At 42.4% G+C, this 26,712-nt stretch overlaps 1 protein-coding gene across 1 annotated transcript in view; it reads left to right on the forward strand.

Annotated features, from left to right (window-relative positions):
- The window catches only part of phlpp2 (PH domain and leucine rich repeat protein phosphatase 2), a 39,556-nt gene extending 19,815 nt beyond the window's left edge, over positions 1-19,741 (forward strand). The window contains exons 4-18 of the mRNA XM_071531653.1: positions 704-829; positions 5,199-5,353; positions 8,698-8,844; positions 10,408-10,638; positions 11,905-12,107; positions 12,257-12,317; positions 12,954-13,049; positions 13,810-13,965; positions 14,908-15,108; positions 15,946-16,108; positions 16,269-16,399; positions 16,754-16,867; positions 17,361-17,555; positions 18,016-18,247; positions 18,434-19,741. Coding sequence (XP_071387754.1) covers positions 704-829; positions 5,199-5,353; positions 8,698-8,844; positions 10,408-10,638; positions 11,905-12,107; positions 12,257-12,317; positions 12,954-13,049; positions 13,810-13,965; positions 14,908-15,108; positions 15,946-16,108; positions 16,269-16,399; positions 16,754-16,867; positions 17,361-17,555; positions 18,016-18,247; positions 18,434-19,741 — 3,519 coding nt within the window. The remainder of the gene's footprint in view (positions 1-703; positions 830-5,198; positions 5,354-8,697; positions 8,845-10,407; positions 10,639-11,904; positions 12,108-12,256; positions 12,318-12,953; positions 13,050-13,809; positions 13,966-14,907; positions 15,109-15,945; positions 16,109-16,268; positions 16,400-16,753; positions 16,868-17,360; positions 17,556-18,015; positions 18,248-18,433) is intronic.
- The last annotated feature ends 6,971 nt before the right edge of the window (positions 19,742-26,712 follow it).

Here is a 26,712-nt window from a genome sequence, read left to right on the forward strand (position 1 = left end):
TCTTGTATTTCTCGGTCCATTTTGTTGTTTTTTGTGGTGTTTTTCTTATTCCTACGGATAACTGGCCAAACTTAGACAACGTGGCATCATGTCCAGATATTTCCTGCGCAGCTACAATGAAGCTTAATACCAGAAAATGTTTTTTTATCTAAAACATCAGCGTTAAACATCAGGCTTTGGTGCAAGGGCTTCTTTCTAGACTCATCATACAGGCAGAAAATCCATCATAGAAGAGGAAGAGATACCAATTTATCCACTGACAGCAGCCTCAATATTCCATAATGCAATGCGGCCACAAGACTTTTTGCATTTTGAGTGAGGGGCGTGAGTCTTGTTTTTTCTCAGCCAGGAAAACTTGCTCTCTTTCTGTTAGTATGCTATCACTATTGCTATTGCTCTCCCCACCTACTCTTTTAACCCACAGCTGAATGGAACAGGTTCAGGCATGTCCTCTGGGGGTTGTCGAAAGGCATTCTGGGAAATAACAAAAAAGTAAATTACAACACTTCATCGCAAAATAACTTGTGGAATGCACTGAACAACACAGATTGATATATATAACATTGTAAGAGTATGAGGGTGGAATATTCCTTTAAGCATTGTCGTCACAGTAATGTGATAAAGTGATAAACGTCGATGTTTCAATTGTATTTTCTCTCCTGTTTCCTGTTCTCCCCCGTCTGTGTGTTGTCTTTGTGTTGAGGTGGAGGAGGTGAAGAGAAGGCTGCACTGTCTGATGTTCAGCTCAGCCGGATCACAGGCCCAGACATACTTTGTCAACTTTGACACATTGGCAGACTACCAGCGATGGCATCGGCAGGCATCAAAAGTAAGCAAGAGAGAGAGTCTGTGTGTTGGTGTGTGTGCAGTACACAGTATGCTTTGCATGCGTATATATACTGTATATACTATATATATATATATATATATATATATGGAAGCTGTAGGCATGTTTGCTCCCGTCTTTTCTCCTGGGCTTGTACTGAAATCAGAGATTGGATGCTTAGAGGACAGTTGTCTGCCTGTTGAGTCCTCCAATCAGAAGCCGCCTCTCTGAGTGCCTCTGATTGGCTCCACAGAGACAGAGACTCTCAGCGGTGTCTAGCATTGATTGAACAGTGTACTTGGGTATGATTCACATAGTTTACCTTGTGTTTTTTTGCATCCATTAGACTTCACTTCTATTGAGTCTTTTTTACAGAAGCTCTCATCCAGAGAGGCTTAGTTATATAAGTCACTGTGGATGAGAGGATGCTAAGTGACCCAAACTCATTTTGGATGTGTGTTGTATACTGTGTGTCTTTCAGAGAATCCTGCCAGGTCCTCACAGCCATTCTTCCAAAACTCATTGTTTCTGCTCTGCTCAGCTTGCTTTGTCTCTAATATCCTAATTAATGGCCATTGTGTCCCAGCTCCTTCCTGGGCCCTAACAGCCTCTATGAGAGCCTCCGCTGAGGCAGAGCCAGTGCACAATTAGCCACAGAAGAAAAAGCCAACAGAAAAAAATGAAAATCCAATTGGTTGCAGATTCATGCTAAGTCCAGGATCTCTCTCCACCATGGTGGCATGGATTACTGGGTTAGAGTAGCCTGTTAGCACACTGTATTTAGGCAGAGACTTAGACGAGAGGTTTCTATGGAGACTGGAGATGATGACTGATGAAGGTTTTTGGTGGATTTGGGCCAGTGTTTATGCTACACTGCACAAATCGTGTGAGTGTGTCAGTGTATGTGGGTGTGTGTGTGTGTGTGTGTGTCTATGTGTGAGAGTGAGGAGTCAGCAAGTGCATTTGTGCTTGCAAATGAGCTTGCAAGGTGCAAATGAATTTTGTAGTATAGAGATACATTATACTGATAGAGTAGTAGTAGTGGTAGTAGTAGTATCAGAATGTGTATTTATAACAAATCAGAATGTGTGGAATACATTCATTAGGTCCTCAGAATAAATACATGTGTTTTAAATATACATTTTTCTGCAACTTCTTTAACCACTCTGGAAAAAACTGAAAAACAAGCAAAAAGTTATTGCATATACACCTAAAAGTATTATTCTTAAGAAGCCGACCTCAGTCAAACTGTTGGTGATTGATGGTGTTTTCTATTTTCAAGCACCTGTGCAGTGCAGTTGCATTAGTATGCCAACTGCACACACCTAATGTTGACTAGTTTATGTTTATGTTAATTTTTTATATAATAAGCAATGGTTAAAATGTATTACAAATAGTAAGTACATTTTAATAGATTATTGAAGAAAAACCCTTGGCTAGTTCTGTAGTGTTTGCTGGGCAACAGCCGCTGCAGCAGAAAAGTTTTTCTTTTAAAAATGGAAAGGTAGCTCCATGACTGACTTGTAAATATATATATATATATATATACATATAAAAAGCATCTATTAGGAGAATTCAATTTCAAGTCATTTCAATTTTGAAATCTATCAGTCTACACGTTTCTCTCTTTTCCTGACACCGGCTATAAATTAGGCAGCGATACAGTATGTAAGGAGATAGCTGACGTAGCTGACGTCAACAATCTCCTACCAGTAATAATTTACTGTTGGAACAGTATTATAAATATAGCTTTGACTACAAGTCAGGTGTCTTTGCAAATGTAATTCTATCAATAAATAAACTCACCATTCAGTAACCATCTGACCAGAACGAGGAGCTCTCCCTCAGTGAATCTGCAGGTTCATAAGATAAGGCTGAACCATGGTGCCATCTCTGAGTTTTGTTGTTAGTGGCAACGGGAGATTGTTTTGTGACATAGCGGCAGGTCAGGAGGACTGGAGATGCCAATTAAGCCTGACCTGACTGCACCCAGAAATTCCTGAGAAAGTAGTTTGATCAGCCAGACGAGCTGTGTTTGAACTGTGTTTTATAATAGTTAATGTTATTTCTTTTCATATTTTGATAGATTCGTAATATGACTATATGAAGGCAACTTTCCGGAGGCTTTAATATTGCTACTGAATGAAGAGTGGCTTTAGCCGGCTCATGACAACTTGCCGTTTGCAGCAGCTTGTTTGATGGGACGCTCTAGCCTGACTGGCTGTGGGCGGTGCAAGAGGCTCTGATTGCATCTATGTTGTGGGCTGCAGCTACAAAGTTTTTCACTGCTATTGTTTTTCACAAGACTACATTGTTTTGATGCATTGACATAGCTAGCTAGCAAGTGCTAATTAGGTTGCATTAATCAAAAATAAATAAAACTAAAAAAACTAAACTAAAATGACTTCAGAGCTTACCATCAACCCCAACAAATGAAAGAAACCGTTCTCCAAGCATCGCTGTCTTTCAAATAAAAATGTAGAGCACTGGGAAGCTTTGAATGGCTGCAGTTCTCTATTCTCCAGTTTTCACTTGCCCAGCAGAACTATTGTTCATGAAATGAAATCGCATCAGTAGGCAAACAAGGAAGCACGGAAATCTGATAAGTTCAGCTGTGGCCAACATTTCTTGTCCAACAAGCTTGTTGACCGTCCGCACAGCGGCAGCGATGTGCCTCCGCTGCCTTGTTGATCCTGTTGCTCACACAACACAGGGTCAGTCTTTGAGGATCAGGCTCCAACTGGTCAGAAACACTGAACTCCCACTGACTTCATCAGGTGTTACTCCTCTCCAACATGGCTGCATGCCATGGCATGGAAAGTATGCTTATTGGATTGCCCTTACACACAAAACAGCAGGAGCCCATGTTAATACTGTGTGCCCCACATGCTACCTCTCTCCTGCACAGAAATACTTACACATATACGCATGCGTGGGCACACACACACACACACACACACACACACACACATTGAAAGCCAGTGACCTGGAGTTGAAACTGGAATTCTCTCTTCCCCATTTTCTCTCCTTGAGTTTGAGCATGCATACATCCATGCACGAACACACTCACTCACTCACCACTACACACACACACACACACACACACACACACACACAAGACACACACAAAGACACATACACACACACACACACGTTCCCACGTCATTACCACATTCATTTCTGCATCATGGCTGTTTTAATTTATTTTATTTCCCTTGTCAGTATGTAGCTTCTCGTTTTCTACCATTTTCTACCATATTTTGATCTGTTGTCATTTAGCCTCTAGTATCCTATTAAATTGTTTCTTTGCTTGTCATCTTGATTTTGTTTTTTTAAATGAGATACTATATGTTTTTATAAGCCCCTTGGTTGCTATTTTTCTCTCCTACACAAATAAATAATTTTTTCTCCTCTTTCAGCGTTTTCTATCCTTGTATTCTTTGTGTATCCGCTGTGTTTTATCACCATGCTTCTATGTTTAATCACTGTGCAAATAAACTGAAACAGCAAGACTGCCTATGTGCTATTTCTGTTTGATTCTCTTTCTGCCTCTCTTTAATTCTCCTCTGTCGTTCTGTGTCTGTCTAACCCACCCTCGCATCACTTGATTACCATATTTAAAGAGGAGTGGCGTTTTTTTTTTAAAGTGGGTGGCAGATGAGTAGTTCTGTGGGAGATGAGCGGTTTTGTCTTTGTCATCTCTAAAAGCAGTGACGTGATGTCATGCTCTGCTGAGCAGCCGTCCCATTTTCTGGATTGCTGCACAGTGTGTGGTCCTGTGGTTAATGGAAGAGACTGTCCTCAGTCTGGATGAGCAATACTAGGTAGCCTGCACTGATGGCTGGCCTAGAAAATATCAGATTTGAGAGCCATGACAGGACAGAGAGATCTGAACTATGATGAGACCTTGCCTGGAAAACTACCATGTGTTACTACACACAGACACACAATCACCTACGCACATGCAATCACACACACCTAGGCAGGCACACACACACACACACACACACACACACACACACATACAGATTCATATTAGTCCCATTGTGGGCCACTGATGGCCTGTGTGTTTTCCTGAGTCTATAGGTAGGGTAAATACTTAGGTGCTTTTATTGCTACAGAAACACTACAAAAAGAATGACAGAGAATTATTTGAGGTTAAAATCATGAATGAATACAAACTGAAAATGTATGAGATGTTTACTATCAGCTACGTTAAGTTAATGTCAGTTGAGTGAGAAATGTGGGAAAACTGGAAAAAATAAGTTGATGAGTGTTCACTCTTAAGTAACTTGTCATGTTCTTTTTCTTAATGTGTGTGTGTGCATACATGGCTGCGTGTGCATGTGTGTGCATATGTGTGTGTGTAAAGGTGGTGTCCCAGACGGTCAGCCTGGTGGACCTGTCCTGCTACAGTCTGGAAGCGGTTCCTGAATATCTGTTTTACAGCCAGGACATCACACACCTCAACCTGCGTCACAACTTCATGAGCTTGCAGGGGCCTGGAGGCCTGCTCAACCTGCCCAGGTAAACACACATCCTCATCCTGCAGTGTTTCACCCAATCACTTGCTAGTAGGGTGATATAGTGAGTAGGGAGGCCACTCAACCGGGTTCATTCCCCTGTGTTGGCAAGCATCAGACCTGCTGAAAGATATTTCAGCCAGACAGTGAATTCCTAACAACTCTGGAGGTGATGTTCTGTAGCTGACCTGCTTTCTGACCTCCCTGTGGAGATCAATACAGTATCACATTAATTGAATTGAGAATGCATGGTAAATTCCAATTAAATTCTTGTAGTTGGAATTGGAATTGGAATGGCACCCAGCTCCAAGGAAACAGAATTGGAATTGAACTGGAATGACAGAGAACAGAACTGAATTCCATTAAATTCCATGAAATTCCACTTCTAAGAGAGGTTGTCTTGACTTGCTTAACATTATAAATCAAACATGAAAAACGAATCAAATACATTTAATCATAATAAATGTATTACAATGACATGCTATGCAGGATAAATTCTCAACTAATTTTCATTGTAGTTGTTGATATTCAGTATTGATAATATATAATACTACATGTAATCGCAGATATGTGGTAAAAAAAAAACCCCAAAAAAACAAAAAAAAAACACATTAAATTAAACTTGCTGAAATTCCAGTTCAATTCCAAATCTGTTTCCTATATTTTTCAAATTCCAATTCTTCAGTTGAATTGGAATTGAATTGGAATTGATTGTCTGTATGTCTGTGAGGATGTACGCACAGGATTAGCCCCAATGAGACACTTGATGACTTTGAGATTGGACGTGCAAACATGTTAATATTTACCATATCATATGAAAAGTGCTTGAGCACTTATTATTGCTGTTCCAACGTTTCAGCAGGTCAGCAAACACTGATTTTCTGCTGTGCTGCTGCCCAAAGAAACCGCAGTCTGTTGCTTTTTAATGACAGCCTGAACCTAGATACTGAAGCAAAGATTTCTTCACACCAGCCTTCCCCAATCCTAATCGCCAACTTCCCAGCCACACAGCTCGCCCCATGCTCCACTGTGATATGATTATTGTGATGTTTATTACATAAGCGCGGCATGTGATGTGCTGCATCTCCTGCTTATCGCTCAGCGAGCCCGTCTCATCTATGCCAGATGCATAGAAACAGAGTGGCTCCACCAGCGCGTCGTCTTCTGTGAAGCAGCATTTAGCTCCATGTCCACCCCTACACTGCAAATACAGCTTATTTGAACAAGCTGGATAACGCTATTAAATGTTAATCATCTACAAGCCTCTATGTTACTTCTTTTTGTTTGCGTCCAGCATTACAGGTTGGTTTGTGTGTGTGTGTGTGTGTGTGTGTGTGTGAGAGAGAGAGAGAGAGAGAGAGAGAGATGAGAAACACTGGTTTTGGCAAAATACATTATATAAGCACCTACTCTGCTTCTAGCTGAGAAGATTTACACTTGCATCTATCCTGTATCTATCCTGCACATGCTCTCTCTTGCTTTCTCACTGTCCTCCACCTCAGTCTCTCCTCCTATGTTTTCTCTCCTCCAAATCTTTCTCTCCCTCCAGTTTTGTCACTCCCTTCATCTCGTTTGTATAATTAGAATCAGGATGCGAGGATAGAGGGATGTGGTCTGTGCTCTAAGATGGGTAACTTGTGACTCATAGCAGCCACCTCCACTCCTGGCAGCACCTGGGGGAACAAGAGGAAGGTGGAGTGGATGATGTGGATGATCTAAGTGTGGAGCAGCACAGCACCCTCCCCTGCCTTCCCCTCCCCCTCTGTGATGCCATGCTCTCTTCCCCTTCGCTTCACCCTGCATCACTTCATTCATCACAACTCAGTCTCCTGGAAATGTTTCACAGATGTGCACACACACACACACACACACACACACAGTAGAATAAATGCTGAGGATGTATTTCCATTTGAAACAGCCAGCTGAGACCTTTAGACACATTTTATGAGCGAACAAACAAACTTAACTGCAGTGTTTAAAATTAACTTCATCAAGTAGACAGGGACGATATGCTTATCTCATGATATGATTCGATAGGTGATATGGGGTGATATGGGGTTCAAAATTCGAAACAACCACGATACGATGTAATAAATACAAGTTCAATGACAACAATGTCTGACTTTGTAGAATTATGTTCATTTGTGAGCCACAAATCTTTCTAGAAATAGGATTGGCTTGCTAGAATGTAAACAACAATTTAAAAATGTTGTTACAAAGTGCAAATAATATAATATCGATGGAGACCTTGTTAAATTGTTATGGGCAAGCTGTCTCATTTTTGATTACTACAGCAGGATAAAATGTAACTAATATCGTGATTCATTTTTATGCCCCACAATACGTGTTGTCACATTTTTCTATTGCAATATGTTGAAATTCGATATATCGTCCCATCCCTACTAATTCTTGCTATCTAGCAATACCATCAACTGATAATATTAAGGCACCTATGTCACTTATAGGCTACATTTTAATAGTAATGCTGCTCTTTCTCTTCTGCCAGAACCACAGGCTGCTTTTTTCAGCTGCTTTGGAAACTGTCTTTATAACATGGTGCAAGACCTGAGCACAAAAACTCCCAGAGTAAACTTGTGGTGAATGATGCTGCTGTGTGAATCTACGGTACCTAATTTCCACAGCGTTCACCCTGGCTTTCAAGCCTTGCTGTTCAGCCTCAGCTGCTAGTGTGGCGTATCTCTTCTTTATTTATATCCCTGGTCCACTGCATTCTCCCATGGCACAGCAAACAGCTCTGCAAAGTAAAGTCGACGGTCCACTGAGAATTTGGACCACAGTACCAGGTCAGCTATTATGCTGGTGCTCGTCTGTCTCGCTGGATGTTCCACAGAGAAATTCTACTTCTGCTCTGAAGCTGGCGGACAGTCACCTCTAGTTGGTTTTGCTGTTTTTATTCCACTGTTCTTTCTCCACATCTCAACCTGCTTGTCATCCTCTGTTACCCATATGTAGGTGCAACAGCAAACAAACACTAGCTCAAGTGCCCCGTAGTTTATACCACCACCTTTTGATTTTTATTTGGTTGAAGAAATACAGACCCTCTCTGGATTTTTTTCTGGGACTAAATGTAACTTTTTCTCCGGCACTGGCACAATGATAGATTATAGTCAAACATAATACGGAGCCACGTCCGGGTCCATCAGACTTTGTTGGTGCTCACTTGCTGCTGCGACAAAGCGATTCTCATGACTTGTCTTTAATCCAGAAGAAATGTCAGCCATTAAACCGAATAAACATGCTAAACAAAACAGACAACTTTAGATTTTTTTTTTAAATCTCCATCCTTGTTCTACCGTAGGTCTGACCCACTCTTCTCTCTCTCCTCAGATTTTCCCAGCTGAAGAGCCTGAACCTGTCTCACAACCGCCTGGGTGTTTTCCCTGAGTCTGTGTGTGAGATCCTCACCCTGACGGAGCTCAACCTCTCCTGTAATGGTCTCCACACAGTCCCTGCACAGATAGGCAACCTTCAGAGGTGTGACACAGTGACAGATACACAGACACACACACACACACACACACAAAGATATAAATGCATGCACATACAGTACACACAAAATTCTATCTTTTGAGTATGAACTACAGGGGGAAGACAAAATAACAACAACAGCACATGAAATCACAATTACAAAGGAAGCCACACAGGTGAATCCTATGAAGTTGATTGCCCAGTAGAAGTATGTGTCAGTTTTAAAAGACATCTGACAATCACAACTGTTACATGTGAGTTTTCAAAGCAACATGAGGCAACTAACAGAGTTACAAAGAGGCCATATACTTATACTTATACCATTTTTCAGGTGCATTGGGCACAAAAACTGCAAACTTATTTAATATGGCAAAGGGAGCAGTGTTGAAAATCTGACAGCATATGCCAAACATAGACAAAGTGAATCCCCAAAGAGGAAGTCAAAGCTCACCAACAGGAATAGATGGACACTTCACAGGATAGGTGCTAAACACCACAAAACTACAGCTTCAAAATTTACCACAGAACTGAACCAACACCCTGTACGTCATGAGCTTCACAAAGCTGCTATTTATGTCAGAAAACAACTTGTATCCAAGGCTATTGCACAAAGACGCATAACCTGCTGTGAGGACCACAAAACCTGGACCCTTGAGTGGAAAACAGTAATATGATCCGATGAGTCGTCTTTCACCCCTTTTTCCTACATCCAGACATTTAGAAAACGTCAAAGGATTGAACCTTCAGCCCACAATGTCTGTTGCCAACTATTAAACATGTCCGTGGCTCTATAATGGTATGGGCAACCATCTGGTGGGAGTGATTAGGTACAATGATTTAGTCTTGGAGTGGGAACACCCCCACTGGACTGTACAGGTGGTGGGATGGGATGCAAAAGGAGAGTGAACTGAGTGCATAGAAGTACACACAATCACTGCAGAGTATGAAAAAGTCTCCTACTGAACTTGAACATCCCAAGCTATAATTGTACCCTGATTGTACTGCTCAGTCAGTTGTGTGTACTGAGCACATTGGCCCCAAGTGAGGGAAGAGGGGGCAGGATGGGAGGAAGAAAGTTATTTTTCAACTGGTTTTGTTTGTGTTTTGATTTATTGAATTGAAAATGTATGTATTTTAAACTGTAAATGATTTGCTTACATTTCTACTGGTTCTAAATATGGCAGCAACCTGGACCTGTATTGAGTTACAGTGATGTGAAGGATACAAAGAGATTATTTTTCTTTGTCATGTCCTACCCTTCAAAAATCTGTCTGTTTATCATAATGTAATGTAATACATCCATAATTAATGTTCTCGCAAAATCTGGATTGAGTCGGTGAAATGCATAAAGTTCAAATGTTTTGTTATGCAACCAGATTAAATCAGACAGCTAAACCAGGCCAGTTTTCATGCTGTGTGCGTACTTAATGCAGGATGGAGCTCAATATACGATGAATAAATGTGACTTCAGATGGACACATTTTTTCCTGCGATTGAAATCTGAGCGGTCCTGGTCTTACTGTAAAGTAAAAGACGGCAAAAGCATTGTTCTCTGTCTCTGTCCTCCAGCCTGCAGACCCTCTCTTTGGACGGAAACCACTTCAGCTCTCTGCCTGAAGAACTGGGTGGCCTGTCCCAGCTCAACAGCCTGGGGCTCTCCTTCAACAACTTCCCTCTCATCCCTGCTGTGCTGGAGAGACTGAGCGCGGTGGACAAGCTGTCCATGGCTGGCAACAGGGTGGAGAGTCTGGAGTTGTGTACTCTGGCCAGAATGAGCCACCTGAAAAACATCGACCTCCGGTAAGAGGCCAGTCAGAGAGCAAACAGCTCTCAGCCAGACTCAGCGCTCTCTTTCACTTACACTCTGTCTGTCTCGTCCTTTTCTATCTCTCTCTCCCCTTTCCCTTCCTCTGCTCTCAGTTAATACACCCATCAGTCACTATGTGCATAATGTAGGATCAATACACAATAGTTATGTAATGAGAGAGCTCCCCCCCCTACCCCTGTGACAGTAAATCACCCGGTGAATAGGAGGGCAGGTGGAGACAGAGAGCGGGGATCGAAAATATCCCTACTCCCCGCCGGTGCTGCCTCGCCGAGTCATCTTCCCATAAAATGCTGTTTTCATTTCTCCATCCAGCTCTGATTCAGGCACTGACAGAAAGATGGATCCCATGAAACAAAAACTATTCCTACTATATGCCCCGTCACTATGAAGCTCAGCCGTTATTAATGCGGTCTCTCCCTCCATCCCTCTCCCCCCCCCCCTCAGCCTCACCTTGAGAGACGAGTTATTGGCTGGCAGTGGACTGTATTTATAGGGGCTGGGTGCACCTGTGGTGGATTAGCAGGCTGGCTGGCCTCATAAAAGAAGAGGCGTTTTTTTTTTTCAGAGGGGTAGGAGGGATCGGGGAGAGCCTGGATCTCATCTGCCAGTAAAAGGCTCGTACAGTGCTGCACCTTACCTGACAGGCAAGAAGTCAAGAGTGTTTCTGTAGAAGTTAACTGCAGTTTATTCAAAAAGCTGAACATTAGTCCTAATAGTTGTGGTGATCTCCCAGTAGTGTTTGCTGATGATCTCTCATTACGAACTGAAATTGTTCATAATGTTTTGACTAATAGTTTCACTTCATTTTCATTTATTTATTTATTGTCATTTTTTTAATTTGATTTTTGTGTTCTATCTATTGTTACCTCTGCACCATTGCAAATAATAGTCTTTCTCTCAGTGTGTCCCTGAGGATTAAAAGTTTCAATGAATGAATAAAAATATCCAAAGATGGATGAAATATTTTGGAAAGTAAGACAGCTAGTTTTGCAACCACAAATACCACATTGCTTTATTTTGTCCAATATTGGTGACCATGACATCTCAGTTTGCATGTACAGATTCTATTTTGTCTATTTTACAGTGTCTCAGTGTTTTGTCTGGTATCACGGTTCACAAATAACATTCTGCCATAGTTCTCTCTTAATGCTTAATTCATGGCTTTCTCGTCTTCTCTACACTGACATGACATGTAATGTTGCATTTCCTCTCCCTGTCCTGCCCGTTCACCCATGCAGGCTGAATGGGCTGCGCTGGGTGAAAAGTGAGAGTCTGGAGGCAGTGAGCCAGGTGACCCAGCTGGACCTGAGGGACAACTGCCTGGCCTCTCTAGACCTAGGCTCCGTCTGTAACCTGGAGACCCTGCACTGCCAGCGCAACCAGCTGGGGACCCTCACACTCAGTGGCTTCACACTGCGCATGCTCCATGCCGGCAGCAACCGTGAGTGAAACACAGCTATTATTGCCTCTCTGCCTGCCTGGACGTCTATATGTTCAGACCCTTCTCTCTAGTGTTACGTTCGCTTCATAAACGCACACATGAGTGGCCCAGATGTTTGGCAGCTGATTGCTGCTTTTATCTGTCCACAGGCCTGACCACGGTCAACATCTACCCAGTCCCCAACCAGCTGATACACATGGACCTATCACAGTGAGTTCTGGCTGGGTGGAAGAAGCAGCCACAGTCTCTGTGTTTACAGAGTTTTGAACGGAGGCACTGTGGTCTAAAAATACCAGCTTTGTCTTACTCTTCATTAACCTGGTTTTGCACAATGCAATGTGTGCCAGGCAAAGATGTCAAACAAATGCATATTACATACAGCGCCCCTCAAGCCTCCTTTCTATGAATATTAGATTGCAGAGGCCTATATGCTAATTTTACTTATCTGCCTTGCAGGCTGCAGTAGTAAGATATTTGAGGATTTGAAAGGAGTCTCCTTTTAATTAAGTGAACCCTGCAAACTTTCGGCCTATACTTAACATTTTACGCTACTTCATGTTTGTTATACATGCTATGGCTGTAGGCCTAATTACACATGAGAAATGAAATGCTATATTAGGGGTTAAACAATATGTTTTCTAAGCCATACTAATTGATAGGCAGTGTAGAAAAGATTATAGATCATTTGTGAACAAACTTGAACAACCCTCGAGTTTACTGATTACTATTTAGGTAGTTCTGTGTCCCTCTATCAAAACTATTTATTTACCTATACAATTAGAAGCATAATGCTGACTCTGCTCACTTTGTGTGTGTATGTGTGTGTGTTTGTGTGTGTTGAGACAGGAACCTTTTGGAGTACCTTCCAGACTGGGTGTGTGATAGCAGAAAGATTGAGGTGCTGGATGTCACACACAACCTCCTGTCTGAGCTACCTTCCAGGTTAGTGGACCTGTTCCCTGTCATGTGGCCAAAACTGGACCGCCTCCGTTCAAACTCCATCTTTTATCTTGCATAATTTGATCGGCCACATTTAATTAACAGCTGGCTGTCCTGTCCAGAATTAGCAGATGAGGTATAATAATAGATGCCGTTTAACTGGCCACTCTATTGCCAAACATGTTTTTCATAATATCCGTCTGCAGATTTAATTATGCTAGCGGAACCATGGGAAGTATGGTCAGATACAGATGTCACAAAGATGTCTAATGGTATGTTAATAGCCTGATGATGATGGGTTTTACAGTTGCTATCTGTCTTTTTGTGGAAAACAGTGTCTCTCTGTGTTAGTCATCGGGCTGAAACTAAAAAGCGTGGCCATCCTACAGCGCTTGGCTCAAAGTAACCATCATTCACTGCCATCCCTCAACACAAGCATTTGCATTTGAATGAGACCTCACAAAGCTTCTGCAAATGAGATAATATTCCTCTCTCCATTGTACCCACTCATGACTTCTGTGATGATTTCAGGAGACAAAAAAAAAAGCCGCTGTGTTGGTGTGTTTAGGCAGCCAAGTTGAAAAGGACATCGATGGATTAGTTAGCATGGGCTGCCATGCCTCAAGATTTCCCCCAGTTTCACACGTAGTCAAGTCCACAGGGGGAGATGATGCTCTTTGTTTCTTCGCTCTTTTTGTTGGCCTCTTTCTGTTGTTTTCTTCTGCTCATCTGGCTCTCTAACTTCTCTTTCCGCCTCTGACAGACTACTCAACAGCTTGAGTTTGAGAAAGCTGCTGGTGGGGAACAATCGTTTGCAGAGAGTGCCTGACCTACTTGACCACGTCCCTCTGGAAGCCCTCGACCTCCAGCACAACAAGCTAGGCGAGCTCCCTGAGAGCCTCTTCTACAAGGCCTTAAAGTGAGTCTCTCTTACTCCCCTTTCCTCTCTCTGCCTCTCTTTCCTTTTCCACCCAATCCTCAGGACTGCTTATGCTATTACTTCAGTCCGTTAGCAGTCAAATCTGACATACTGTACCTCTTTGAAACTTTAACCCACAGTCCTTTCCCGACACGGTTGCAGTTCAGTGGTACCAAGGCAGAGCTGGGCTCACCGAGGCTTATTGTTCTGGGATAACGTCTGTAGTGTATGTAAGGGCAGAGGTGTGGATCACTGGACCTTTCCAGACTGTAACCTGAGCCTCATTTGCTCTCCTGTTTCCTGTGTGCTAAATCACTTAACACCCATTAGCAGTTCAAGCGCTCTAATGTACTTTACGGTCTAATTCTGAGATGTAATGGCATTGACTGCTTAGTGTCTGATGGGTTTCCTATTGTGTTTTCCAAGAGTCCAACAATATTCCTTTATTTGGGAAATGTATAGTTTTACAAGGGAAAGAATTTACACCCAAGGGGGAAAAAAAACAGGTATAAGGCTACTGAAATTGCCATCTGCTATTGGCTGGTCTTTGGTGCCAGGTGATGTCACCACCTGTACTCGAACGTGACATCACCTGGCACACAGGTTAATTATGTGCAGTTGCACCATGCTGACCAGCTGGACCGCTCCTGGCTCTCTCCGCCTCTTGACCAATGCTCAGTCCCTTGAATATAACCTTAAATACTTTTGGCATTCTGTCATGTGCATGAAGGGTCGTACTTTTCAGGCTGCTCATTCGATATGGCTGAAAATACCCTCAAATTAATCCACACAGTCTGCACTTAATCATAGTCCTTGTGTCATTGAAACACCCCAAACAAATAAAGGTACATACAGAGCCAAAAAATCTATATCCTAAAACCTTAAATCAAATTGTACACATTTTTTAAATAATGCATCTCTTTTGTTTGTCCTCCCTCATAGCTTAAAATACCTAAATGTGTCAGCCAACGCCCTGGAGAGTATTCCTCCCAGCAGCCAATCGGAGGAGAGCCTCAGCACACTCCAGGAGCTCTACCTAACGAGGAACAACCTGAATGAGAACTGTGGCGCTCTGTTGGTCGGACACCAGAACCTGCGGGTCCTGCACATTGCCTACAACCAGCTCCTCTCCTTCCCTGCCAGGTGCGGTACAGTAGCTTCCACGTCAGTCAGTGAGTTTTCTTTCCACAGTCTTATTTTAGAGCACAGGCAGAGTAAGGGATTCATTCTGACATCAGTGAGCCAACGCAATGCGTTTCAATGGATAGCAGCCAGTTTTGCAGAGCAAGTAGTTGTTTTTTCCTCATCTGTCATCTTTGTAATCTGTCATGTTTGTCATTTGTCATTTGATGAATCCTTTCAAAATATCGCTTTAAAACTCACCTATCTACATGAGGCGTAATTGACTTGCTTACATTTTCCTAATGTCAGACTTGCTTTGCCTGGATATTGATCTAGCAGCTTGAACTTGACATTTTAATTTTGATGAGAATTAGCAGTTGGTGACAGTTGTGGTTTCTCGCAGGCAGCTTTGTTTTATGGGCATTTACTTGCATCTATCTGGTGTTAGCAAAAACAGCTAGTTTTCATCTTGCCATTTCCTGTTAATTCTTTCTTTGGTTATTGGTTATGGTTATCAAAAGATAAAATAACAAAAATAGACTGAGAATTACATGATGAATTACATATAGATTATATATAGAAGAAGGCTGCTGCTCCTTTGTTTTACTCATGCATGCTAAGAATATTTGTTGGTAATCTGTAATCATTTAGTTGCCATAGACGTGTACTGTAATCAACCCATATCATATTTTTAGAGTAACATGGCAGTGGTAATAAGGACAAGAACCATCCTCTATGTTGCTAGTCGCAGTTCCTTGCGTCTACTCCCCACAATTAAATGACAATTGTAATTAAAGCTCACTGGAGTTGTCTTTTTTTTCCCTCTTTGAGTTCTGTTCTGTGTTTGTGTGTCTTTAGTAAGCTGAGTAAGCTGGAGCTGCTGGAGGAGCTAAATCTAAGTGGCAACAAGCTAAAGACGATCCCCTCCACTGTGTCCAGCTGTAAGAGGCTGCACACCCTCATAGCACACTCCAACCACATCAGTGTCTTCCCAGAGATCCTCAACCTGCCTGAGATCAAGGTCAGACTTACTCTGCTTTTCTTTGTGTCACCTAACCAGTGTGTGTATGAGTCTATTCAACCTGTTTCAGCCTGTGTGTGTTCTATGTGTGTGTGTGTGTGTGTGTGTGTGTGTGTGTGTGTGTGTGTGTGTGTGTGTGTGTGTGTGTGTGTGTTTGTAGCTCGTAGACCTGAGCTGCAATGAGCTGACTGAGATCCTGCTGCCTGACTCCCTTCCTGCCACCCTGCATGAGCTGGACCTGACAGGCAACAGCAGCCTGATGCTGGAGCACAAAACCCTCAACCTCTTCAGGTGAGTCACAAACAAAATTTCAGAGACCTACAGGTAAATACCAAAGTAACACCAGCAAAAAGCATAGTATTCTATTCTATCTTTTTAGGCCGTAAGTTCAGGTCAGCCAGATGTCACAACTCATGGTGGGTATTGTCAAATTAGCGCAAGTTTACCATTATCAACTTGGTCAGTCATTTGTACAACTTCTTAGTGGTAAACGCAGAAATTCACAAGTGAACTTGTTAAGAAAGAACATCTGACAACATCTGAAAGTGCCATATTCAGGTAAAACATTGAACACAATGATTTTGGAATATGTTCAGTAGTATTTAATCATGCAATACCTTCTACCGTGGTTCTTTTTATTTTTAGCCACATCACCACCCTGAAGTTAGACCAGAAATCAGCCATGACAGCAGGAGACTCGCTGAGCGCCTCGACTCCATGGAACCATGGTTACTCTGAAATGAGTGGCCAAAGGAACAAGTGAGCAACGTTTTGTGTGTCTGCATGTTTCTTTCTGTGTGAGCACAAAGAACCAAATTTTCCTGAACTTTTGTAATATAACAGTAGTAACTTGTTTGATGTGCCATTGCTGCACAAGCTCAAAGCAGGTGTCTGCCACTGAGTCAATGTCTGAATCATCGGCAGACACCTAGGACCGGCATGAGGGCAGTCTGTCGAACTTTTTTTTTTAAGAGTAGCCGAGGCAGTGGAACCTAATACTTCTGGTGGATCTAATGGCTGTAAAATAGTGTTTAGTGCATCATTGTTGAGAGATCAGTAAGCCTGGCTGCCCCTCCAGGGTCATGGCCACCACAGCGGCCCACACAGCGGTGTCTTGTATCAGCTCTCACCCCATGCTGCTTCAGTAAGCTTGGGGCTCCAGCTTCACGTGTTGCAGTATGTATGAGCTTTACCTCTGTATGTGAGGGGTTGGGTCATCTGTATGTTAATGCGTATCTATTTTCGGGGACAGGTTGTGTGTGTCTGTACTGGCAGTAGACCGCTTTGGAGACGGTGCGGGGGCATGTTACGGTATCTTCGATGGAGACCGCAACGAGGAAGTGCCTCGGCTGCTGCAGTGCACCATGGGAGACGTGCTGTCAGAGGAACTACAGCACTCCACGGTGGACAGTGTGTACATGTGCAACACCTTCCTCGCCTCACACAGGTAGGACTGGTAGTCTTTTTTTGTTTGCAAAGTCGGTCTTTAAATGACTAAGAAAGTCCATATGCTGGGTAAGAAAATGGACAGAAAATAAGGCTTCTGTGGTGCGTCGATTTCAAACAGGCTTAATTCAAGAACCAAAAAAAGGGAAATCCGATATCTTGATGTAGCTTGGCAAACTGAAAAGACAATGTTTTGCCTGTAGGCTTCATCACAGCATTGACCTGTCAATGACCTGATGAAGCCTACAGGCAAAATGTTGTCTTTTCAGTACATGTAAACATGTAAAATAAATCAATCAAGATAATTTTGTGAGAATGCGGATTTCCCTTTTTTTGGTTCTCAAAAAAAATTTGTGCATGCAAATAACAAACTGATAGTTGCTGCTGTTTTGATATGTAAGCTACAACCAGTGAATTGAAGACTTTGTCGGCAGATTCATTCTTTGTTTTTAATGGTACAGGAAACTGGGTATGGCTGGCCAGAAGCTGGGTGCCTCTGCCCTGCTGTGTTATATCCACCATGAGCCTTCAGAGCCAGGAGGCAACTTCAGCCTGACTGTGGCCAACGTGGGCAGCTGCCAGGCGGTGCTGTGCCGGGACGGCCAGCCTATAGCTCTCTCTAAGGTTTTCAGCTTGGAGAACTGCACTGAGGAGATGGAGAGAGTTAAAGTCAGTAAAGCCATTATTACTGAGGTAATGTACAACTCATGCATGTTGCGTTCATGTGTTTACACCCAAGTCATTATCTAAAGCAAGTTTTGATCTAGTATTAATGCACAGCTTTATATTCAGAGGTATATTTATTGTGAGATGATAAACTCATCTACTATTCTGAGAGCTGAGCTGAACCCCATGTGAGCTGTGTTTTCTGTTTTACAGGATAACAAGGTGAGTGGAGTGACATGCTGCTCTCGCCTGCTGGGCTGCTCTTATCTGTCTCCCTGGGTGCTGCCCAAGCCCTGGGTGCACACAGAACCCCTCTGCTCCCAGGATGAGTTCTTGATCCTGGGGAACCGAGCGCTGTTTGAAAGGGTCTCTTACCAGGAGGCCGTGCGCACTGTTCAGGCTGTGCGGGATCCACGTGCTGCTGCTAAGAGGCTGTGCTCTCTGGCCCAGAGCTATGGCTGCAAGGACAACATCGGGGCTGTGGTGGTGTCCCTGCATATCACTGAGGACAGCTGTACCTGTGAGCCACCGGTCTCCACTACCGAACCCCGGGGTCCCCCTCCGGCCCCTTTGCCTGTGACGGTGACCCCAGGCCCCAGTGACCCAGCCACCCTTTCCTCCAGCAGCGGTATTGTCTCCGAGTTCAACAGTGAGACGTCGGCCTCGGAGGTGGGCAGCGAGGCCGGGTCCACCGCCTCCGATGAGCACCCGTCCTCAGGCCCCGCCTCCCGCCCAGAGAGACGCTGCAGCCTGCACCCCGCTACTACACTGTGTGGGATCATGGTGCCAGGCTCAGCTGGGGTAGGGCCCCATCCGGTGTTGTTCCAGCGGCAGCCCTCCTGCGCCACATTTTCCAGTAACCAATCTGACAATGGGCTGGACAGTGACGACGAAGCTCCCCTCGAGGGTGTGATCTCCAACGGCAGTAAGCTAGAAGTGGAGGTGGACATTCACTGCTGTGCGTTCCAGCTACGGTCGGGGGCGCCTGAGAGCCCCAAAGACCTGGACCATGACAAGCGAGGCTCTGATTATCCAAATGGAAAAATGCGCAGGCAGAACAGTGTGGTAGTGTCGGCAACAAATGGCTGCCTGCTGGCTGTTTGTGGGAGAGAGATTTCTGACCTGAAGAAGTCACCTTCCACCTCCAGCCTGTTTGGGAAGAAGCTCTCCAATGGCTCTGTGGTCGCCCCCGAGGACAGCCATAATCTCATCGAGGTGGCCCTGGAGGCTCCTAAAAAGAAGTCGGGCTACTTTACTGCCCCGGCCCAGCAGGACCCAGAGGACCAGCTGATTGTGCCCCCCAGTCTGGAGCAGGATGTCCGGGAGCAGCTGAGAGGCCAGAGCCCCCTGGTCCCAGGTCCCCCAGTACCATCCACACCCCCTTCCATCAGAGACCCAGTGTGGGATCATCCACACCCCCCTGCCTCCATGCTGCATCAGCGGGACCTTACCCCCACCCTGGTCCAGGCTTCAAACCCTGCACCCATGCTACAGCAGGAGGTCTATGATACCGCCCTCTAGAAGGGGGAGGGGGCACAGCACAGCGCCAGGCGGCGGCAATCCTGTGACCAACGCCATACCAGGGAAGTAGAGGAGACTCTTCTCATACATGTGGGATATTCCAGTTCCAGTTGCCATTCAGATCTTTCATGAAGACAAGACAGACATGTGGGACCTTGATGGCTACAAAGTGATGGCCACTGTGTGCAATCGGTGTGAGGTACTAAACCAAGTGTTTGTCTGCATCTGTCTGAGTATTTGAGATGAGAGAGCCACCAACATCACGACTCATGAAGTGAGGTTGTGAAAAGAGAGGCTGGCTATCACAGGCCAAAACAAGCCCCCGATCTGAAATGGAATACCTCGTGTGTTTAAACATTGTAGAACATGTCAGCAACATTTCCCTTTACTTGGAAAGTCAAGCAATCTAGAGGGTGTGTACCATGAGATTCTGTTCAGTAAGGTCATTCATATTGTGTAAAGTCTCCTCTCCAGGGGCTCCACGGTCTCTCAGGTCCTGGAAAGAAGCCCTATATGACTGAAACTTGAAAAAGTGCCTACTGCAGATGACTCGGCCTAGAGTTCCCTTGCTGTGTTTGGGGGTGTGAGCTTGTTAGTTAAATTTGGAGGAGGGACAGTGTCTCCAAGAGACGACCACTGGCACAGCTACTTCTCTCTTGCTCTTCCTGTGGTTAAAAAAAGGAAATCAATCAGTACGCTTGCTAATAAGGCACATAAGATTAAAAGAGCTGAAGACAAAAATAACTGCATTTACATCACCAGAAAAGTTATGGTTGGATTTTCTGAACATTCCCACACAATATGTCTAGAATCCTCTGTATAGGATAAATTTATTCTATAAAATATAGAACAGATTCGCAACTAGCAGGCAACTGACACAGTGTGCTTGAGTTGCTGACATCAAGATTGAAAAGTACTGCTAGAGGGGGCAATGCATTTTGAGTAGTTGTCAAAAATAATATCAAAAAGTCATTCACTCAACTGTACAGAGCTGATGTGTTGTAGAATTTAAAAATCCTTCTAACACTGTAATCTGTGACAATGCATGGTGGAATGATCTCCTTGCAAACTGCATAGATAAAAAGTTTAATTTTAATTCAGGAGGTTTTAAGGTCAGTGGAGAATAGCCTGAAGATCCCAGGATGTTTGGAAATCATTTAATTTTATGGAGTCATTTGAACAAAACAATCTATCAGAGTCCAAACTTAGGGTATTGCTGGGTATACTGTTGAGATGTAAGATAGATACAGTATGTGTGTGTATGTTACGAAATATCTCCACTGGTACCAAGATGGCACATTCTAGTAAGCGCAAATGTTTTGGGTTTTTTTCTTTTGAGGCTGCTACACAGTAGAAGTACAGTAGAAGACATTTATACATCTCAGTGAGTCCTTTTTTCCCCCAGTTTGACTCCCTAATGCATTACCTACAGATCCAGAGCAAGTTCAGATTGTGTAATTTCTGGCCCTTTGTAAACCGGATAGAAACCCATTGTCTTGCATGCAATGAGATCTGGTCTTTGTAGGTGTGGTGTTATGAAACTTGTGGGGCAGAACCAATCAGTTCCACAGGTGGATGTGATATTGTTAATGGACAATAGCTGGCAGAATATTTGGGACACAGGGCCAAGCTACGTCTTGCTATTGTTTGACATAGTTTTCTCTTTCTCACACACACATACCACACACACACACACACACACACACACACACACACACACACACACAGCATGACAGTTTTGTATTGTTAGAGGGCAATGCTTCTGTGGCACCCAACCCTTTGAATTAATATATAAATAAGTTATGATCAATGCAGTACTATAAGGTTCTGTAATAAGAACATTTCAGACTATGTCCCTTGCTGTGGGAGTATGTAGTGCATTTCTCCATACACTAACATACAGTGCTTTACTTAGAGCACAAAGAAGAAGACAAGAGTTGATATCATCCATTCTCAGTTTGTGTCCTCTTGACATGTGGTTTACCGGTTGTATTTGACACAGTTGAATGCAGGTTGAATAGCTACCGTTTTAAGCAACTACATTATTAATTGAATTATCACATGGATATTGTGCAGCTCTAGAAACCTCAGTTCGCCCATTCCTTAACACCCCACCTTGTGCCAAAAGAGAAAGCAGGTCTGCTAGGGCTACCATGGTTGTAACAAGGCCAAAGTTGGGTAATTACTCTTGTCAGTGATTACTACATTAGATGTATATTTTTGGTTGCCACTGCTAATCGGCAGTGGTGTGATTTTAGCATTCCACAGTTGTTGCATAGCTGGACCTTTCGATGTTCCCTTTTAGCCTTAAAGCAACACTACTCAGTATTTTTGTGAGGAGGAGCCCCTTGTTTCATCCCACTCATTTTCTGTTTGTGACTCTGTTGGCATGAGAGGTGAAGAGAAGGAGGGCAGAGCAGGGGGGGTGCAGTGGATTATTAAAGCAACCCTTCTACCCTTACTTTGCTCCACAGGAATGAGTGGTAAATATGTCAGTTGTGAAGCCTTAATTGATTTATGAGTCTAACTATTTTCTCATTATTCGCAAAGGATTAAACACTGTTAAAAAGCACTTTGTACATAGAAAACGATTATATTCAGAGTTATAGATATTTGAGTTTTATGTATGAGATATTTATCGACTCCTATAAAGTGGGCTGGGATTATTGTGGCCTCCCTCAGCCCAACATATCATCTCTTATGTAAGAGAACATAGCCAATAGAAATGATGATGATGTAAAGTGACATCATGACAATTCATTTGCTATGTTCGCACTTTGGTGTGTTTTTTTAATATGAGAGGCATTTCTAATTTTTTCTCATCTCATTTTTTTTGCTTTCAGCTTCATATTAAGTTTAGTGGTGTGATTTGGGGGCTGTCTGGGGTATTTCCCTCCCTCCTCCACATACAACATTGAATTTTCAACATCAGCGCCACAAACAGCGTAATATGCTTTCTTGACTACTCTACCGGGGCAAAAACTATCTGCCAACATTGCTATACCAATGATATCACTAATGCAGAGTCCCTTCAGTTATTGAAAATACTATATTTTCAAACATTTAGTGTTCAAATACTTCTTTTGGATATTATGGGGCCCCCTCCTGGCTGTAATGAAGTAATATCTGAAAGTGTTGTGCATGTCTTTCCATTAATAATTTACTTTATTTGGTAGCCATTTTGTGCCAATTGATCCCTGCAATAACCTTCTGGTATATCTGCAAATATATCAACATACCATAACAATGACATTTGATGAAAACTGTGGTCTGAGATGATCATTTCTATCAAGGCACAAAAAAAAACTATGATCCACATCAAAACACTGGCATTGACCTTACTCTGCTTATTCAAAAATCCAGTGAATGATTTGGAGGAAATTTTAGGATGAGTTTTCCTGAAATTAAGAATGGGGAAAAATCAAATTCTTATACAATGTGTCCAAGACTAAATAAAACCACCTTTTTTGGATAAGGCTGATAATTGGTTCTCAATTGCTGTAAGGATCAGACTGTTGTGTTGAGTCTGAGATGATAGACAGCTGGTGGTCAGATGAAAGCCTCCTGTGGCTCTGACTGGACATAACTTTGCTATCAGAAGCCACCGACTGTGTCAGACATCCAGCATGATGATACATACGAGGCACTGCAGGTGTGGGCATGCTATGCTCTGCACCTTCTACAGTAGGCACTAGAAAAGCTGTTGGACAGCGGCGAATCGTGGCGAATATTGGTACACATCTGACATTTTCATACGGCATTTATAAGTTGCGAACCTGGGAAAACTGAGAAGGGTTTCTCTTTAGCAACATAGGAAAAGAGAAATGGACTTTTTCCACAGGGTTTATTATAAACTGGTAGTGTTCACAGCGGAACTTGTGAATTCCCTCATACAAATATGCAAAGTGTCATCTGTACATATGTATTTCAGAGCTTCATTTTCCATAACATAAAACTACAAGAGTCCTATTTCTCAAGATCTATGAAAATGAATATTAACTATGGTATGTGTGTGTGTGTGTGTGTGCGTGCGTGTGTGTGTGTGTGTGTGTACGTGTATAAACATGAAGTGCTTTGCTCTGTCATTGTTTTGCGGGTTTGTCCAGTCCTTTGGCACATTTTCAGTTCCCTAGCTAGGTAGTCTTACTAGTTTGGTCCTAGTTTGCCAAGTCAGAGTTACGTAACACTGCAGTGCAACATTCAGTGCTCTTCAGATGCACCCATGCTCATGTGCAGCCAAAAAAGCATTATGTAGGTCAGAACATTGCATCTACACATCTTTAGCCAAGTCTCTTTCTGTTTTTTTGTTCTTCTTTTTATTCGAGTGTACATTCATTGTCTGTGTCTCTCTCCTTGTTGTATGAAACCAAATGTTTACCCACTATCCAAACCTATAGACAGTTTCCACATGACGTATATTTGAATAATCCACTCATCAGTACAGGAATCAGTGTGCGTGTACATAATGCCTACTGTATGTGTAGATACAGCAAGAGGGAGCACAGGTACAGTGAAGTACAATGCATTGGCTAACAGTATTCCCTTTAATTCTTTAGTGGAGGGGGTCCAGTATTGCTCATAATCTCCTGGGTGCACCAAAATAGACGGTATGTGTATTTGAGTAGGCTACAGTGTCAGTGTTTTTCAAGTTGCTAATTCATTTATTAACTGTAAATGATCTCCTTTGCACAGGTTAACATGCTGCCTGTACAAGTATGTTGCAAAATGTGTGAGTGTGTGTTTGTGTGTGTGTTTGTGTGTGTGTGTGTGTGTGTGTGTGTAAAATTAAGCTAAAATGCACACGTACAGTATGTATGCATGCTCTTGTGTGTGTAACGAACTGACTATAATTCTGCGAGAATATGGTGAAAGAAGCTGATAGGGGATGCTCCAGTTGTTTAACATGTGACCAAAGTAGCCATTGTTTAATCTCACAGTTCCTTTCTGTACATTATTTTCTAGAAATGCTTGAATATTTTTTCTCAATGCCAAGAAGCTGATGTTTATTTTTGTACTTCATTGTTTCATGCAAATTTATATTTCCCTCTCCACTACAGAATTTAAAGTGATAGGGATTCTACAGTAAACTGTCACTCATTATGGTACTTTAATTTAAGGTACTAATTATAACTGTATTTAATGTTGAAAGCATGCCCTATATAAATCAATATAAAATACATAGAGTACATACAAAATGTGATTTCTTTGTACAAAATGGAGCATATCTAATATTTTTAAGTTTTTATTCTAGCATGCAGAATACTGCTAAAATTTTGTTTAATGTTTAATAATTAGAGAAGTTTTATTATTTAGGAATAGGACTAACAATGAGCACTTTTGCTGTTTGTCAGCCAGAATTGTACTCCCTTGAACTTTGAGAGTTGAGAGATGGTCATTATTTTATTTGAAATGCTGCTATGATTAGTTTTGAGCAGAAAAAGCTGTTTTTTAATTAACTTTAAGCCAAGTAGCAATAAAACTTTATACTGTGAAAAAAAACTGTTTTTATTGTCCAGTGTCCATTTTGCACACCCTTCATTTGATGATGACCTCATGCTAATAAATGTAATTTAAAAGACTTTTTTTCTTCAGTATGTTGTAAGATACTGTATATTGTCGTCAATCTATTTTGTCATTTTCAAGTAACAGAATCTTATTCTCAGGCCCAAAAGGCACAAAATCCAGACTTATTTTATGGGAGGTTTTTTCTCCATGGGAAATTTCTCCAACTCACTTAGCCTACAGCACAATAGTAATACTCTAATCAAGAAAATGTCCAGAAATATATGTAATTTATTGAATTTGAGTTAATTTCCCTGCAAGCACATTTACCTATCTGGTGATCTGAACAGATTTAGTAACAAACATGTGGGGAATACGTCTCTAGGTGTAAATGTTTTTCAATTTCCATGTTGATACATGTATCAACAGCAATTAAGATATTTTAACCCATAATTAAACCAGACACTTTTTGTACTTTGTGTACTATTCTACTTGTGTGGAAGAGAATGATAGTGGCCAGATTGATCCAACTACTCTCTGGGAAAGGGTTAAAGTGGTTCTACATGGGAAACTAATATCAAGGGCGGCAAGTCAAAAGAAGGCTAGACAGGAAATGTATGACTTCTGGGTACTAAGGGATTTGGAACGGCAACATAAGAGTACTAAAGACACGGGGATATTGCAACAAATAAAAGAGATAGGAAAAAAGATAGATGATATTCTCCAGAGTGAAACTGAAAAAAGATGAGGTATTTGAAGCATATTATGAATCAGGGCCTGAGGCAACAAAACTCCAAGCCAGACATTTAGGGATACAACAAGCTGCAAATACAATACGTAAGATTAGAGACCCTCAAGCTAACCAGCTGCTATATGAAGCAGAAGAAAACGGAGAGGGTGTTTGAGCACTATTATAGAAATGTGTTCAACCCAACCCCCAGCTGCTGGTGACGACATGATGAGAAAATTCCTGAACACATTAGATCTGCCATCTATTGGTGAGGAACAGAATGACACCCATACCTCAAGTAAAACAGCAGAGGAGTTAGAATAAGCAATAAACAAATGAAAATCTAACAAAACTCAAGGCAGCGATGGCTTCCCATCTGAATGGTATAAGACCTTTAAGGAGGAACTTGTCCTTTACTCTTGGCTTCTTTCAATTGGACTCTTTAAAAAGGACTGATACCTCCATGATGAAGAGAAGTCATCATATTGTTTATCCCTAAAGGAATACTGCAGATCTTTTAGGCCTGTATCAGCTTTAAATATAGTAGATTATAAACTGTATACCTCAATCACTTAACACATAAACATTTGAATCCTTTATGCCCGATCTGATTAGTGCAGATCAGACAGGGTTTATGAGGGAACGAAATGACAATGCCCAAGACAACATAAGGAGAACTTTACATATCATAGAGCAGGTTCAGAGTAGAAAAGGCATTTCATAGTGTTAATTTAACATT

This window comes from Centroberyx affinis, unplaced genomic scaffold, assembly GCF_046629955.1.
Source record: "Centroberyx affinis isolate AG114_WGS23_722 - 3 ecotype Tasmania unplaced genomic scaffold, CSIRO-AGI_Caff_v1 ptg002105l_1, whole genome shotgun sequence".
Classification (NCBI taxonomy): domain Eukaryota; kingdom Metazoa; phylum Chordata; class Actinopteri; order Beryciformes; family Berycidae; genus Centroberyx; species Centroberyx affinis.